The following is a 17,554-nucleotide window of genomic DNA, read 5'->3' as shown; positions in this document are numbered from 1 at the left end:
AGACAAACCTATTTTCAAATTAATCGGACAGCTTAAAGAGGAAAATAAATAATTATAATCTCCCTTAACTGTCTGAAGCAAAAATAGACATCAGTGTATTAGTTGAGGAGTAAAATCTAGAAATATATGTTAATTACAGAATGTTGAATTCCAGCTTCTCCTTGAGCCTCAGCTCCCTCCACACTACTCCTGTGCACTTCTATATGGGCCACGGGATAGTAAAATGAGAAGTGAATGTAGCTTTGCACAGGTTAATTTGGAGAACTTAAGCTACAGGCTCTTCATTTAGCCTCTCTCCAAAGAGCATGGTGCTGGAGATTAGTTTTGTCACCCTGCTTACAAGGCATATCAAGAAACAACATTCAGGCCAAAGAGAATGTGGAACCACTTTGACAAAATTAGCATTTTACCTACTAAAATGAACATTCCACCAAAGAGAAAAGGAGGACTTGTGGCACCTTAGAGACTAACCAATTTATTTGAGCATGAGCTTTCGTGAGCTACAACTACATCCGATGAAGCGAGCTGCAGCTCACGAAAGCTCATGCTCAAATAAATTGGTTAGTCTCTAAGGTGCCACTAGTCCTCCTTTTCTTTTTGCGAATACAGACTAACACGGCTGTTACTCTGAAACCTGTCATTCCACCAAAGGAATCCAGGAAATAATGTTTGTAGAGTATGGCTGGAGTTCTGCTTTGCAGATGTCCTCAAGTGGAAGACAGTGACTACAGACATACAGTGAAATCTGTATGGGAAACTATCCTTATTAGGCAGCTCCAGATGTCCTGATGGTAGGTGCATGCTAACAGTGTGTGCTTCAAGAATGGAATCTGAATGAATAATACTTTAATTTTTTAAATAGGGCTGCTGAAATTTGGGATCATGCCAATTTCCCCCCTCCCCCTTTTTTTTTTTTTTTTTTTGTTAAAGGGAGCTTATTTAGAAAGCCATATTCCACTTTCTTAAAAAAAGAAAGTCAAGAAGCATCTTGATGCAAAAGCCTTATAAAAAAAACCTGTTAAACTTCCCTCCTCCCCCCCCCCCGGCCCTTAGTGAGGACATGAACTCAGTGAGCACAGCCAGTTGTTACACACACATGCTATATGATTAACAAACACTGTCTACATTCCCAACTGTCTGCTGGTGCAATTCCTATCATTTTACCTCCCACGTTCTGAAAAGAAAAAATTAAGTGTTATGCTTTTCTGGTAGTACAAAGGTCTCTTTTCCTTTTCTCTAATCAGCAGACACATAAAGAGGAATTCTCAGCTATGTGAAACCTACAGGGATTTCAGAGTTTTAAAGTACACAAGGAATCTGTTTTGGTTTGTGCAGCTTTTAATTATAATACTAAGTACCACTAGGAATTTGTTATGCAGAGTTAAACAATGACCATCTATTGATCCAGTTGTTTCTTTTTAAAAAGGGGGACGAAATACTGAATGTTAAAATTAAAAAAAGTGATACAATAGTTTCTGTGACAATAATTTTGTTAGTAATCCTAAATAGCAATCTCAGGACATACTTCTTTAAATCACAACTGTGTTACATTTAGTGATCGAGAGGATATTTGTTGTCTGAAAATATTACTTGCATCCAGTTCACCCCTATTAAATAACATTAATTGCATTAAAAAAAAAAAAAAACACAGCCCATAAACACACTTAGCTACCAGCAGTTGGACACTCACATAATGATTCAATTCAGCAATACCTTTGATTTATGAGATCATGGCTGAGATTTTCAAAAGAGCATAAGGGAGTCAGGTGTCCAACTTCCTTTGAAAACCAATGGAAATTGGGTGCCTAACTCCCTTAGGCCTACGAAATTCCACCTTACATCATCGGGGGGAAACCCAAAACAGCTTGACACACATTCAACTGCTTAGATTTTTTAGACAGAAAGAAAGGCTGAAGAAACATAGTGTTAAGCATCAGAATTGACTTTTATCAAAGCCTTCACTTATTGCTGAACCAAAAGAAAAAAAGTACTGCTAATCAGTCTGGTGAGTATTTAGATTTAAAATGCTTTGTACGCATATGTTCGGGGGTTTCTGGGCTCTACACTAATAAAACGTACATTAAATAAGTTAAGACTAATAATTAAATACAGCATAGATGCCAAAATATTGATTTACTTACATTATAGGTAGCATCTACCATAAGTTAAGAACATTTTAAAACATCATATTGAGTATTTGTCCTGAAAGCTTTGTATCACAACATTCTACTGGCTCTCCCAAACAGCTGAATTCCTGTTCTGCTGTTTCCGATTGCCTCATCAGCACTTAGCAGATCATGCTTCAGTGACTCAGAATCCCAGGCATGAGCACACAAGCCAAAACTGAATTCAAAACTTTGAAAGAAAACAAGTGCATCAACTTTTTGAAGTGGGTAATCTACTTTCTTTGACACAGTATCCTTTACCTGCAACCCACTGAAAGGGCACCAGTAACTTTAAGAGAGAGAAAAATTATCACCATCTTTCATGCATGTGTGTGCATGCATCAAAAGAGAAAAAGGAAAAAAATATTAGCCAAGGACATGGGGGCAATTCCCAGCTGTCAGAAAAAGTGCTTTGGGATTTTTTTGGTCCATGCAGAAGAGATGGAACCTCACTTTTAGGGAATTATCTGACAGACTCAGATTTAGTCAACTGTATATCCAAAAGGGACTGATCCTATACCTACTGAAGCCAGTGGAAAGAATTCACCAGTGTTGATGAGGGTTGGATCAGGTCCTTAGTCAGTCTTGGAAAGTTGAGGGGTTCAGTCAGCCCTCCCAAGAGCTGAACTCATGACGCTTGGGAGTCTAACTATTTCAAAATGACACTTACAGTATTACATCTTCCTCCTAAGGGATAGAGTTGGAGATGAAGAAAGAAGAGGTAGGGGAAGAGGAAGTAAACCTCTCCCATGACTACTATTACACAGTACCTCTTTCTACACATTATTGCTCCAAGCTTCTTTACTTACCTTTGTAGAATGCCGTTTTCTTGTGGTATTACACCATTTATAGCTGCCTGTAAACAAAAAGATATACAGTAAGTCAAACAAGCAAGGCAGCAGTAAGATCAGAAAAACTTGAGATATTTCTGCAAAGCAATTCAAATGTGCTTATACAAAAATGACTCAAATTTGCTTAAACAAAATCCCCAATACTCCCTAAGCACATCGAATATTCTACATTCAGTTCATACAGAAGCACCTGACAGTGCCACTAGAGTACATTCTTGTCATAACCCCTATTTCAAAGGAGGCAGGCCTGAAACAAGACTTTGGATCCAAACGGTATAGGTATCTTTATAACAGGCCAAAATAAAACTAAAACTTTCTAAATTTAACGATTCAAAATGTCAGGGTGGTTAGATTTGGTTGATTACAGACATGTTTGAATTACAGTTTCAAAGCCAACAGAGATCTGAATGCAAGATATTTGTTTATCCCATTCACATATTTCAGTAATTTTAACACAAGGCTGACACATAACATATCAAATCTTTATTTAGAAAGTAATTTTCCTCTAATATTTTTGTACAGGTTCTTAATTTGCTATATGAATTTTATGGGTAGGTACCATGATTTTAGTTTGAATTCAGTTTCAGCTTCTAGACCTGTTCCAAAAGTTAATTTATTGCATACTATTCCAACTAGGTTAGCTCAGTTTCACTGGTCATGTGTTTATTGCAATGAACATTTTTCAACATTGGTAGTCATGTAAAAAAAACAAAACCCACCCTCAGAAAATTTAGTTTCTAACAGTAAGAATGCTTCTTCTAGGACTCTAGTTCAGGGAATGTTTGCAAAACAACATTAAGAAAGACAATATGATCTAGAGAACAAATGTGATCAAAAGGGGTGACAGTACAGAACTGAGAGCTAAGAGTTACAATAAAACCTTAGAGTTATGAACACTTCAGGAACAGAGATTGTGCGTAACTCTGAAATGTTCGTCACTCTGAACAAATTGTTATGGTTGTTCTTTCAAAAGTTTACAACTGAACACTGACTTGGTACAGCTTTGAAACTTGACTGTGAAGAAGAAAAATGCTGCTTTCCCTTTTTTTTTTTTTTAGTAGTTTATGTTTAACACAGCACTGTACTGTATTTGCCTTTTTGTTTTGTTTTGTCTCTGCTGCTGCTGGATTGCGTACTTCCAGTTCCAAATAAGATGTGTGATTGACTGGTCAGTTTGTAACTCCGAGGTTCTACTGTACCAAATTCTACTCCCAGTTCTGATACTGACTCTCTTTACAACCTGGGGTAAGACACAGCCAAATTTTCAAACTAGCCACTAATTTGGATTCCCAAATTTAGACACTGTGAGCATAATCTTCAGAATTATTGAAGATCCACAACTGCAAATGAATCAACAAATGATAGAGGTGGATGTTCAGCACCTGGGGGGGGGGGAAATCAGGCCCCAGATACCTAAAGGACAGCACTTAACAAATGGGCCCCTTTCAAAATCTGGCCCTTAACCTCTTTCCTTCAATTTTCCCATCTGGAAAACAGAAGTGATAATACTTACTCCTACAGTCCTTACTTACTTCCAACCTCTTCGGCTGAATTTTTGTAAATCACTTTTAAGATTATAAATTATGCGGTAACAAAGCGTTTAAGGTATCCATCACCATGATATCTGGGTCCAGTATTATTCGTTATTATATTACCATTTGTTGTCAAAGATTCTGACGTACGTGTTGTGGGGATATTCCCTGTAACAGTCCAAAAAATTCTATACCAGATGGAATGGTAGCATGTTTAAACAAGGAGAGTAACTAAAGCCTATTACACTACACTACCTGGTTGAATTATAATGGTCTTCTGACATGACTACAACATGATTCCACTCTACAGTAGTGGAGACACGTTTTCTACTATGTTCCCAAAACCTAGTATATGTAGGAAAATAATACTTAGAAAAGATTGGTATTGCAATAAGTGGATTTTGGGCACATCTGAATATAGTCTTACTTTTTCTAGGTATGTTACAAGTTGATAAAAATGAGCATGGGACCTTATACTTGACCAAAGCTTTTGCAGTAATTAAAAAGGGGACAACTGTGTTGGAACTGGATTCCCAACATGGTTGTAACTGTAGTGTAATGGTCCTTTAGATATAGTCTGCCACCATATGTAACTATGGGTCCTGTCTAACAAAGAAGGGCCCATTTTCCTGAATGTTGGGCAAGCCCTCATTTCTTAGCATGAGATGATTCAGGGGTTGGAGGGTTATGTATTAAACAATACTTTGCATTTCGGTAGCATTTCAAAGCACTTGTCAAAGTCTAAATTAGTCCTCCAAACATACCAGTGACATAGGTACTATCCTAATTTTTAAGATGGGAGACTAAAACAGTGAGGATAAGGAATTGTCAAGGGCTGGAGTGGAAATCAGCATCAGAGCCAGGGCCAGAATTAGAAAGCAGGAGTCCCTGGTTCCCTTCCTGTGTTTGGCTATTTGTGTAAACTTGTACACACACACACACACACACACACACACATTAAGACAATAGGCAGGAGTGCCAAGCAACTCCTCACATTATGTACTCTCTCATGAACACAATCAGTACTTTACAAAACAAAGTATTGCTATAGAAGTGGCTCCCTGTACTTTAAGACAAAGGTATTTCTTTTTTTAAAAAGCTGCTGAGCATGTCACTTGCCAGCAAAACTATTAGCTCACAAATATGCAGTCATGGCATTGGACAAGAATTTTATAAAGTCATGCTCTGATTAACCAAGTTAGCTTTTTTGATGTTGACCCACATATAAACAACCCCTAGAAAATATGCTGTTTGGACTCCACACTCTACAGAAACAGACAATCTAGAAGTCACTATACGTTAGATCAAGATTCTAGATGAAGAGTCTTCTGGTCAGTGCGGGGGAGGTATCTGGTTTAGGACTGCTTTGCACCACAAAAGGGTGCACCTTCAGGCCATCTCAATGCAAGGATTTTTCAGACTTGACATTCACAGTTGCTGCATTGACAGATTTTGAAATGTAGACAACACTCCGGCATTTTACTACTGAGTTGTTTTTGACTGTGCTCTGAGTAGAGGCAGAAGATACGGTAGTAAAAATGCCAGAATCTTGTCTACACTTCAGTTTAGCAGACACATTCTAAGACAGTAGAGTTACAGTAGATCAGCATAGGAGAGTTCTCCAATTCTAATGATCTTAGTTGAGGAGGAGGAAAATGTGTCTCTTGGAAGGTCTTCGTACCAAGCTGCTTCTTCTGCACCTTATTTGTCTCCTTCAGGCTGAATTCAGAAGTTCACTTTCAGTCTCCTATGGATTCAGTGGCACTCAATTCACTGGACTCTGGGAAGCCACTGTCCATCAAGATGGCTTTTACAAACTGGTAGCACAGCTAGCCATATACTTACCACCTCTTTTTCCTGTATTAAAGAGATGCTATATGTAGTACTGTAGTTAGCGAATGAATCATACAAAAACTATGAACTAAGATTTAAATGCTAACTTGTTTTATTCCAATAAACCTACAATTTTGAATTTTAAATATATATTGTGTTATAATTACCTTAGAATATCAACAAGTCATAATCCTTGCTGCTGAATTCAGCTAAGTAGCTATGATACTCTTAACATTTGTCATGCATTTTTGAAAAAAAATATACAAAGAACAATACAGTGAGTCAACTAGTTTGCCGTCATTTAAGTAGTGGTATTTTGAGAACCATAAAATGCTTTGTTAACCACATGTCTTGCACATGTACATGAAGGGGTTGCAGCTGTTTACAGCTACTGATCATCTTAATCTAATAAACCACCAGTAAAAGGTCTCACAATGCTCTTCAGCAATAGACATTTTCTCCATTGTCACTTAATAGAACTGATATATTCTTCATTGTGCATCTTGGTGAATCAAAACACAGCAAGTGCAGTTCTTCTCTCATAGGAACAGTCACTACTGATAATGGTAATCTGATATCCTGGAATTCTCTTTACCTTGAGAAAAAAGTTGCATTGGGAATGAAAATCTAGTACAGTAATTGAAATATTTAGAGTTCAGCACTTGCACAGTTTGTCTGGTAAAACCTAGTTTTTATAAAAATCTCAGAGGTTGAAACTAGCTCAAGCTTTCCCAAATTCAAGTGCAAGAGCAAAAATTATTAGATGAGGTGGGGGCTCCAAACTATTTTGTCAAAGACCGAACAACCCTTCTAAGCCTGCTCTTATGTCCCAAACTATATGAACTGGACAACATTGAAGGGTCACAGAAATGAGAGATAATAATGGCCATACTACATAACTTCTTGGTGAGGTGGCCTGCAATCGATAACTACAATGTAGAGTAAAACTGCATAAAGAGTTTGGGCAATGGTTTGTTAAGAGAGATAGAAACTGGAAAGATATAAGAGATTAGGAGAGGGGTACACATGTGTCTCTTGGCGTTTTGAATAGGCAACCATTTCTGAGTCTCAACCTTGAAAATGCTGATAAAGGACACATGGACAGTCTATGCTCTGATGCCTGAATGACTAACACAAAACTAAATACACACAACTGATTAATGAAAGATTTTCCTAACTAATTTTTTTAAAAAATTAGTCTCCTCTATTAGACAATTAAGTCTTCATGGTTAAGCAAACATTTAATATACTGAGAGGACTCTCTAAAATATTTGTACGTGTCCATCCAAATAAGACTGGGGATATATAATTTTAAAAAATTAAACAAAATCTGCTTCCCTTGAAACGATTTTAGTAAAGGTATAGTAAATCCATTCATTGTTATCTTTACATTAAAGTTTAACCAACCTTAAGCAGAAACATAGACACTTAGAGCAGTCAATTCATTAAGCCAACAACCTTAGTAGTATCTAACTCAGTGGTTCTCAATCCGCAGCCCACGGGCCCGTTACAGCCCAATCAGCACATAGCTGCAACTCCTGTGACATACAGGTTGTATATAGATAGTGTTGATGGAGCCCACATAGCACAGAGAGCTGCATATGCGGCCCACAATGGTAAAAAGGTTGAGAACCACTGATCTAACTGCTATATCCATGTACAAGCTGTATCCATTTCCATTTAATATTCTCATTCAAAATGCAATTTAAAATTTCAGCTGCTAACTCGCTTATTAAAACAACAAATAATGTCTTCACCACAAATTCAAAACAGGTAACTCACCCAAAAAGAGCTACCATCTACCGTATTGGTCTTTGGAAATTATAAACAAAACTTAATTATCTTGAAACAAAATATGCAAATCAATAATATCAGTAAAACACCCAGAAATTGATATGATATAATTAGGAGCATCTGGCAATACAGGCAATGACAATACATAACACCCAAAACAGGGAGTGAAGAGGGGGAGAACATATGGCATCATAAACCACAAGTGAGCTATAAGACTATACAGTTGCATTATCAAATTTCAAGATCCACAGTAATGATACTTTTCAGAGTAACAGCCGTGTTAGTCTGTATTCATAAAAAGAAAAGGAGTACTTGTGGCACCTTAGAGACTAACCAATTTATTTGAGCATGAGCTTTCGTGAGCTACAGCTCACTTCATCGGATGCATACCGTGGAAACTGCAGAAGACATTATATACACACAGAGACCATGAAACAATACCTCCTCCCACCCCACTGTCCTGCTGGTAATAGCTTATCTAAAGTGATCATCAAGTTGGGCCATTTCCCGCACAAATCCAGGTTTTCTCATCCTCCACCCCCCCACACACAAACTCACTCTCCTGCTGGTAATAGCCCATCCAAAGTGACCACTCTCTTCACAATGTGTATGATAATCAAGGTGGCCCATTTCCTGCACAAATCCAGGTTCTCTCACTCCCTCACCCCCCTCCAAAAACCATACACACAAACTCACTCTCCTGCTGGTAATAGCTTTGTAGAGAGAGTGGTCACTTTGGATAAGCTATTACCAGCAGGAGAGTGAGTTTGTGTGTATGGTTTTTGGAGGGGGGTGAGGGAGTGAGAGAACCTGGATTTGTGCAGGAAATGGCCCACCTCGATTATCATACACATTGTGAAGAGAGTGGTCACTTTGGATGGGCTATTACCAGCAGGAGAGTAAGTTGGGGGGGGGGGGTGAGAAAACCTGGATTTGTGCTGGAAATGGCCCAACCTGATGATCACTTTAGATAAGCTATTACCAGCAGGACAGTGGGGTGGGAGGAGGTATTGTTTCTTGGTCTCTGTGTGTATATAATGTCTTCTGCAGTTTCCATGGTATGCATCCGATGAAGTGAGCTGTAGCTCACGAAAGCTCATGCTCAAATAAATTGGTTAGTCTCTAAGGTGCCACAAGCTCCTTTTCTTTTAGTAATGATACTGCTATGATTATGAACTCTCGGGCTATGAAACAACAAAATAGTTATTTAAAAACAGTATGTACGATATATTTATTTGGCCTCTCTCATGCCAGAGCTGTTTCATGGGAGAAACAACAATGCCAAAAAGCTGCCCAAACTTTCTAAATATCTGTCTAGTTTGAAACAGTGGAACACTACAAAAATATTACAATTATTCAAAATACCTATGAACTGTTATAAAGCATACGGTGTTCAATTTTGAGTTTTAACCTGGGAAAATACTGCCTTAACAGATTGAGACAGTTCAGAAAAATTCTGTCTGTCCCCTTACAAATACAAAATAGCATAAAAAAAAGAAAACAAAAAGCTGTTTATTATAAACCACAACAGATAAAAACGGACGGCTTGATTCAATACACACAATTACAACTGGTCACCAACACACACTCAATTATTAACAATTACCACATAACATACCACATAAGGAGAAGTTTCAGAGTAGCAGCCGTGTTAGTCTGTATTCACAAAAAGAAAAGGAGTACTTGTGGCACCTTAGAGACTAACAAATTTATTTGAGCATAAGCTTTCGTGAGCTACAGCTCACTTCATCGGATGCATTCATCTTATGCTCAAATACATTTGTTAGTCTCTAAGGTGCCACAAGTACTCCTTTTCTTTTTGCGAATACAGACTAACACGGCTGCTACTCTGAAACCTGTCACTATGCAAGGCACTGAATTTAGCCGTATGGAGTGGAAATCTATCAACTTCATGAAAAAGGTATTTTCCACTGAATGCATCTGATGAAGTGAGCTGTAGCTCATGAAAGCTTATGCTCAAATAAATTTGTTAGTCTCCTTATGTGAAAAGGAAAGGAGTACTTGTGGCACCTTAGAGAGCGATCACGGTTTTTCCCTATACTTACCATAGAAAACAACGGTGGTATCTCCAATATCACCATGTGGTAACTGTTAATTTATGACATTTAATGGAAACCACTGTAGATTTAAAAGCTATTTGGCTGCACTGATCATGCTTACATCGTTTTAAAGCTAACAGAGGTTTTATTTTATATATCTCATTCCTATCAAGTGGCATCCACTGCACCACACACACTTCAAATGGAAGACTGAAAATTTCCCAATCTATAAATGGGATGCATTATTTCTAGATATCAGGACAAAGGCTTAAACTTACCTTCTTAAGAACCAAACCCAGGTCCATGCCTAAAGCCAAATTTAAGGGCATTTGCACAGGAGAATTCCTGGGATAAGGAAGCTTCTCTCCTAAGCCTTTAAATACAGTTGTCCTCCTGCCTCCCCACAGTAAGCAATGAAGTTTTGGCTGGTGCCATGCCATGGATAGAAGCCCTATACAACTCTCTACATTCAAACCTACCCCCATGCACAACAGAAAAATGCTGGTCCCACTCCAATGTACCAGGAATTACGGATTTGCCTTGAGAAGGCATATGGCCATCATGAATTAAGATAAACCAATCAGTGGTCCATGTAGTCCAGCATCCTATCTCTAATAGTGGCCAGTACCAGATGCTTCAGATGAAGTTGCAAGGAAATGTGATGAAATAGCCTGCCCACAGGGGAATTTTCTTCCTAACTCCCATAGTGTAGTGGCTGGTTTATGCACATGAGGGTTAATAGAGTTTATAATTTTGTTAATATTCTGTTACAAGTAACTGTGGATGTTCTCATTATCCATATAAATGTCTAACCCTTTTTTTTTCTTTTTTCTTTTTTTTAAATTCTAGTAGGATCTTTCTTCAAGAAAATGATTCATTTTTATTAGAGCTGTAGAAAAATATTTAAAAAAATCAAAAGCATCTAATTAAAAAAACCCAAAACTCTGAACCTATACTGTAGCTCTTCTACTCTGCCTTAATTTAAAGGAATTTTGGGTGAAAGCAAAAATATTCAGTTTTGAGAAATATATACTCCTAAGCATTGCCCTGTTTTCTTTGGCTCTCTAGCCTATTGAACAGAAGGTCAATCTTAATTTCCTTTTCTTCTACATTTCAGTGCTGCAGCTGATTGTGCAATAAAACAACACCTTCCGGAATTCTACTCACCATGTTTTTATTGCTTAATCCCCATTTCATTTATAATCCAATACTACTAAATGTATCTGACAGTTACAGAATAAAACATTTGGAAACGGAAAATGATTATGCAAAATGCATACAAACTGCCTTGTGAAATCTCAAATAGATGAGAGAATATCAGACAGAAGAATACATATCTCAGACAGATATGAAGAAAATGAGGGTTGGGGCAGGAGGGAGGGTTGTTCATGCACTGATACAACAAATTTTGTAAATCAATGATACATAAAAAAAGTTTCACATGGTCTTAAAGTTTGCTTTAATTTTTATATCTGCACAAGGAGGATTTGAGTTAACACTTTATAAACAAATTACCACAGAACCAATCAAAATAAAATATAATAGATCAAGAAAAAATTTTAATTGTGAAAGTTGCATTTAAAAACTGTAAGTAATATGCATATGGTGTGCTTTTCTTTATTTTTTCCATAGTAACTTCTCAGTAAGTATTGATAAAAGCTCTATCAAACATTTAGCTATGCAAAGTCTCAAGTTTTATTTTATTTAGGGCTGTCGATTAATGGCAGTTAACTAACACGATTAACTCAAAAAATTAATCATGATTAATCATAGTTTAAATCACACAGTTAAACAATAGAATACCAACTGAAATTTGTAAAATATTTTTGGATGTTTTTCTACATTTTCAAATATATTGATTTTAATTACAAACACAAAATACAAAGTGTACAGTGCTCACTTTATATTACTTTTGATTACAAATATTTGCACTGTAAAAGTGACAAACAAAAGAAATAGTATTTTTCAATTCACCTCATACAAGTACTGTAGTGCAATCTTTATCGTGAAAGTGCAATTTACAAATGTAGATTTTTTTTGTTTGTTACATAACTGCACTCCATGACAAAACAATGTAAAACTTTAGAGCCTACAAGTTCACTCAGTCCTACTTCTTGTTCTGCCAATCACTAAGAGAAACTAGTTTGTGTACATTTACGGGAGATAATGCTGCCCACTTCTTACTTACAATGTCACCTGAAAGTGAAAACAGGCGTTCGCATGGCACTTTTGTAGCCACCATTACAAGGTATTTACATGCCAGATATGCTACACATTCATATGCTTCTTCATGCTTCGACCACCATTCCAGAGGACATGCTTCTGTGCTGATGATGCTTGTTAAAAAAATGTGTTAATTAAATTTGTGACTGAACTTCTTGGAGGAGAATTGTAGGTCTCCTGCTCCATGGTTTTACCCGCATTCTGCCATATATTTTGTGTTATGGTAGTCTTGGATGGTGACCCAGCATATGTTGTTTGATTTAACAACACTTTCACCACAGATTTGACAAAACACAAAGAAGGTTCCAATATCAGATTTCTAAAGATAGCTTTAGCACTCAACTGAAGGTTTAAGAATCTGAAGTGCCTTCCAAAATCTGCGAGGGACGAGGTGTGGCGCATGCTTTCAGAAGTCTTAAAAGAGCAACATTCTGATGCAGAAACTATAGAACCCAAACCACCAAAAAGTAAAAATAAAAAAATCTACCTTCTGTTGGTGGCATCTGACTCAGATGATGAAAATGAACACGCATCAGTCCACACTGCTTTGGATCATTATTGAGCTGAACCAGTCATCAGTATGAAAGCATGTCCTCTGGAATAGTGGTTGAAGCATGAAAGGACATATGAATCTTTAGCGCATCTGAAACGTAAATATCTTGCAACGCTGACTACAACAATGCCATGCAAATGCTTAGTCTCACTTTCAGGTGACATTGTAAACGAAGTGGGCAGCATTATCTCCTGCAAATCTAAAAAAAACTTGTTTGATGGATTGGCTGAACAAGAAGTAGGACTGAATGGACCTGCAGGCTCTAAAGTTTACATTCTTTTATTTTTGAATGCAGCTATTTTTTGTACATAATTCTACATTTGTAAGTTCAACTTTCATGATAAAGAGATTGCACTACAGTACTTGTATTAGGCTAATTGAAAAATGCTATTTCTTTTGTTTTTACAGTGTAAATATTTGTAATCAAAACTAAATATAAATATAAAGTGAGCACTGTACACTTTGTATTCTGTGTTGTAACTGAGGATCAATATATTTCAAAATGTAGAAAACATCCAAAAACATTTAAATGAATGATATTCTATTATTGTTTGACAGTGCGACTAACAGCATGATTAATCATGATTAAATTTTTTTAGTCATGCGATTAATCACGATTAATTTTTTTAATAGCTTGACACCCCTAATTTTAATTAGTTATATTTAAACTATTTTGAAAAGTTTAGTCATTGTTCTGAGAAGTTTTGTTAATATTTGGATTTTGTCTCTTCTATTTTTGGCCATATTCATCAATTTTTCCCAAACCCAGTGACAGACTGGTATTATTCTCTAGGTTACAGTTTACTTTCCAAAACTGCTCCCTCTGCAGCACCATTGCGCGCGCACACGCAAACACACACACACAAACTAAGAACTTGGTGGAGTCAAGAAATTCAAGATGTGGGCAGCAGGGATTTCAGGAAGATCTGCTTTATGAATACCTAATAGAACTGGTAACTTTAACAGGTATACACGAAAGAATGTCAGTCTGTGCACATGTCATTTCACAATGAAACTCCTGGGATGCACATTCTAGATGTTTTCCTAGAGGTGTCAAGTCAGTTGAGGAAACTGGTGAAGGCTTTGCCTGGGAATCAAAAGTCCCAGGCTCACCTGGTGAATGCACTGAAAGACTGAGAACTTAGGCTCAGTTGTCCTTCCAAGGAGTGAAGAGCACATCAGGCTATCCAGGCTACAAAGGGATAGCATCTCCAGTTCTCAATACAGTGACAGGGTAAGAGAATCAAAAATCACATGCTCTCGTCGCTGCCCCCTGATTTCCTGCTTGGCTTGTACTGAGCAGGCTTACACAGACTGAGCATGCTCAGCAACACTGCTGAAGCCTGCTGCCCTCACTCTACTCCCTCCCCCATCAGCAGGTTGTCTCTGCAGCCCACTATGGCCCAGTGGTGAGCTGGAGCCGGTTTGCACTGGTTCACGCGAACTGGTTGTTAAATTTTGAAGCTGGTTTAGAACCAGTTGTTAAAGGGGTGTGCAAACTCCGGCCCGCAGGACCGTCCTGTCCAGCCCGCCTGAGCTCCTGGCTGGGGAGGCTCCCCTGGCTGAGAATCCCTCTTTAATTGGCGGCACTTCGGCGGTGGGTACTTCAGTGCCGCCGAAGACCCAGAGCGAGTGAACGACCTGCCGCCGAAGTGCTGCTGAAGACCCTGAGCTACTGAAGGAACCGGTTCTTCAGATTTTGGCAGCTCATCACTGCTATGGCCCCTTTGCAGCAGAGCTATTATCATCAGCTACACCAAGAACTGCCCCCAGGTTTTACATCAGAGGGATTAGGAGGATAAATTCAAGATTAGATTAGCACTCATTTACCTGCTTAAGGGCTGCAAAATGAGTGACAGGATGCTACAGTATAGAGCAGCTGTCCCATCATATTCACTCACTTCCTTTCACTGAACCCAATACACAGGAGTTTCAACAGGACTAAAGAAAGGGCAGTAGATCAGTGGTTCCCAAACTTGTTCTGCCGCTTGTGCAGGGAAAGCCCCTGGCGGGCCGGGCCGGTTTGTTTACCTGCCGTGTCCGCAGGTTCGGCAGATCGGGGCTCCCAGTGGCTGGGGTTCACTGCTCCAGGCCAAACCGCCAAGGGCTTTCCCTGCACAAGCGGTGGAACAAGTTTGGGAACCACTAAAGTAGATGATTCTGCTGAAGAACCACTCCTCCCTCTGCATTTTCTCCCCAGTATGGTTATGGATAGATGGGGCCATCCAAAGCAGAAAGAAAGTACACGCACCATTTATGTAGTGTAATAAGAAAAAAGCTTTTGGCAGATAAAATTTACGACTGTATTTTTCAAAATTAAAGGTGCTCCAAACTGTAAATGCGAAATTTACTTTCATCACACCAAGTGTCACAGAATACTGAACAATTCATCTGTTACTTAATAGGATTTAGGCCTCATCTACGGAAAGTTTTATAGCTATACTGTCAAAACCCTCCAAATGCAGAGGCAGCTAATACCAGAAAAAAGAGTGCTTTTGTAGAGATACCGGAGAGAAAAACTAAATTGAACCAGCAAAAGCACTTTTATGCCAGTATAACTTGCATCTACGCTAGGGATTTTGCCAGTGTAGAAAATGTCACAAAACCCCACCTCCACCCCTCTAAACAACACTGCTATGTCAGCTCAAGTTTCAAGTGTAAACCTGGCCTTAGACTTCTTACCCAACCATTTTGGGGAACTGAAAGTCTGAGATTTACCTTAAAAAAAAAAAAAAAGGAGGACTTGTGGCTCCTTACAGACTAACTAATTTATTTGAGCATAAGCTTTCGTGAGCTACAGTTCACTTCATCGGATGCATTCAGTGGAAAATACAGTGTGGAGATTTATATACACAGAGAACATGAAACAATGGGTGTTACCATACACACTGTAACGAGAGTGATCAGGTAAGGTGAGCTATTACCAGCAGGAAAGCGAAGGGAGGGGGGACCTTTTGTAGTGATAATCAAGGTGGGCCATTTCCAGCAGTTGAGAAGAACGTCTGAGGAACAGTGGGGGGTGGAACAAACATGGGGAAAATAGTTTTACTTTGTATAATGACCCATCCATTCCCAGTCTTTATTCAAGCGTAAGTTAATTGTAGGTTTCAGATTAGCAGCCGTGTTAATCTGTATTCACAAAAAGAAAAGGAGTACTTGTGGCACCTTCAAATAAATTGGTTAGTCTAAGGTGCCACAAGTACTCCTTTTCTTTTTGTGAATACAGATTAACACGGCTGCTAATCTGAAACCTACAATTAACTTACGCTTGAATAAAGACTGGGAATGGATGGGTCATTATACAAAGTAAAACTATTTTCCCCATGTTTGTTCCACCCCCCACTGTTCCTCAGACGTTCTTCTCAACTGCTGGAAATGGCCCACCTTGATTATCACTACAAAAGGTCCCCCCTCCCTTCGCTTTCCTGCTGGTAATAGCTCACCTTACCTGATCACTCTCGTTACAGTGTGTATGGTAACACCCATTGTTTCATGTTCTCTGTGTATATAAATCTCCACACTGTATTTTCCACTGAATGCATCCGATGAAGTGAACTGTAGCTCACAAAAGCTTATGCTCAAATAAATTGGTTAGTCTCTAAGGAGCCACTAGTACTCCTTTTCTTTAAGTTAATTGTATCCAGTTTACAAATTAATTCCAATTCAGCAGTCTCCTGAAGAATTGCCACTTTTAAGTCTGTAATCGAGTGACCAAAGAGATTGAAGTGTTCTCCGACTGGTTTTTGAATGTTATAATTCTTAACGTCTGATTTGTGTCCATTTATTCTTTTACAAAGAGACTGTCCAGTTTGACCAATGTACATGGCAGAGGGGCATTGCTGGCACATGATGACATATATCACATTGGTAGATGTGCAGGTGAACGAGCCTCTGATAGCGTGGCTGATGTGATTAGGCCCTATGATGGTGTCCCCTGAATAGATATGTGGACACAGTTGGCAACAGGCTTTGTTGCAAAGATAGGTTCCTGGGTTAGTGGTTTTGTTGTGTGATGTGTGGTTGCTGGTGAGTATTTGCTTCAGGTTGGGGGGCTGTCTGTAAGCAAGGACTGGCCTGTCTCCCAAGGTCTGTAAGAATGATGGGTCGTCCTTCAGGATAGGTTGTAGATCCTTCATGATGCGTTGGAGAGGTTTTAGTTGGGGGCTGAAGGTGATGGCTAGTGACGTTCTGTTATTGTCTTTGTTGGGCCTGTCCTGTAGTAGGTAACTTCTGGGTACTCTTCTGGCTCTGTCAGTCTGTTTCTTCACTTCAGCAGGTGGGTATTGTAGTTGTAAGAATGCTTGATAGAGATCTTGTAGGTGTTTGTCTCTGTCTGAGGGGTTGGAGCAAATGCGGTTGTATCGTAGAGCTTGGCTCTAGACAATGGATTGTGTGGTGTGGTCTGGATGAAAGCTGGAGGCATGCAGGTAGGCATAGTGGTCAGTAGGTTTCCGGTATAGGCTGGTGTTTATGTGACCATCACTTATTAGCACCTTAGTGTCCAGGAAGTGGATCTCTTGTGTGGACTGGACCAGGCTGAGGT

General features: G+C 38.7%; 1 protein-coding gene across 1 annotated transcript in view; it reads right to left on the bottom strand.

The window, feature by feature from the left end:
* Positions 1–17,554, bottom strand: part of FAF1 (Fas associated factor 1) — a 305,001-nt gene that overhangs the window by 227,830 nt on the left and 59,617 nt on the right. The window contains exon 3 of the mRNA XM_077823839.1: positions 2,975–3,021. Coding sequence (XP_077679965.1) covers positions 2,975–3,021 — 47 coding nt within the window. The remainder of the gene's footprint in view (positions 1–2,974; positions 3,022–17,554) is intronic.

The sequence above is a fragment of the Eretmochelys imbricata genome, chromosome 8 (assembly GCF_965152235.1).
Source record: "Eretmochelys imbricata isolate rEreImb1 chromosome 8, rEreImb1.hap1, whole genome shotgun sequence".
Taxonomy (NCBI): domain Eukaryota; kingdom Metazoa; phylum Chordata; order Testudines; family Cheloniidae; genus Eretmochelys; species Eretmochelys imbricata.
This window is presented reverse-complemented; position numbering and strand designations above follow the sequence as displayed.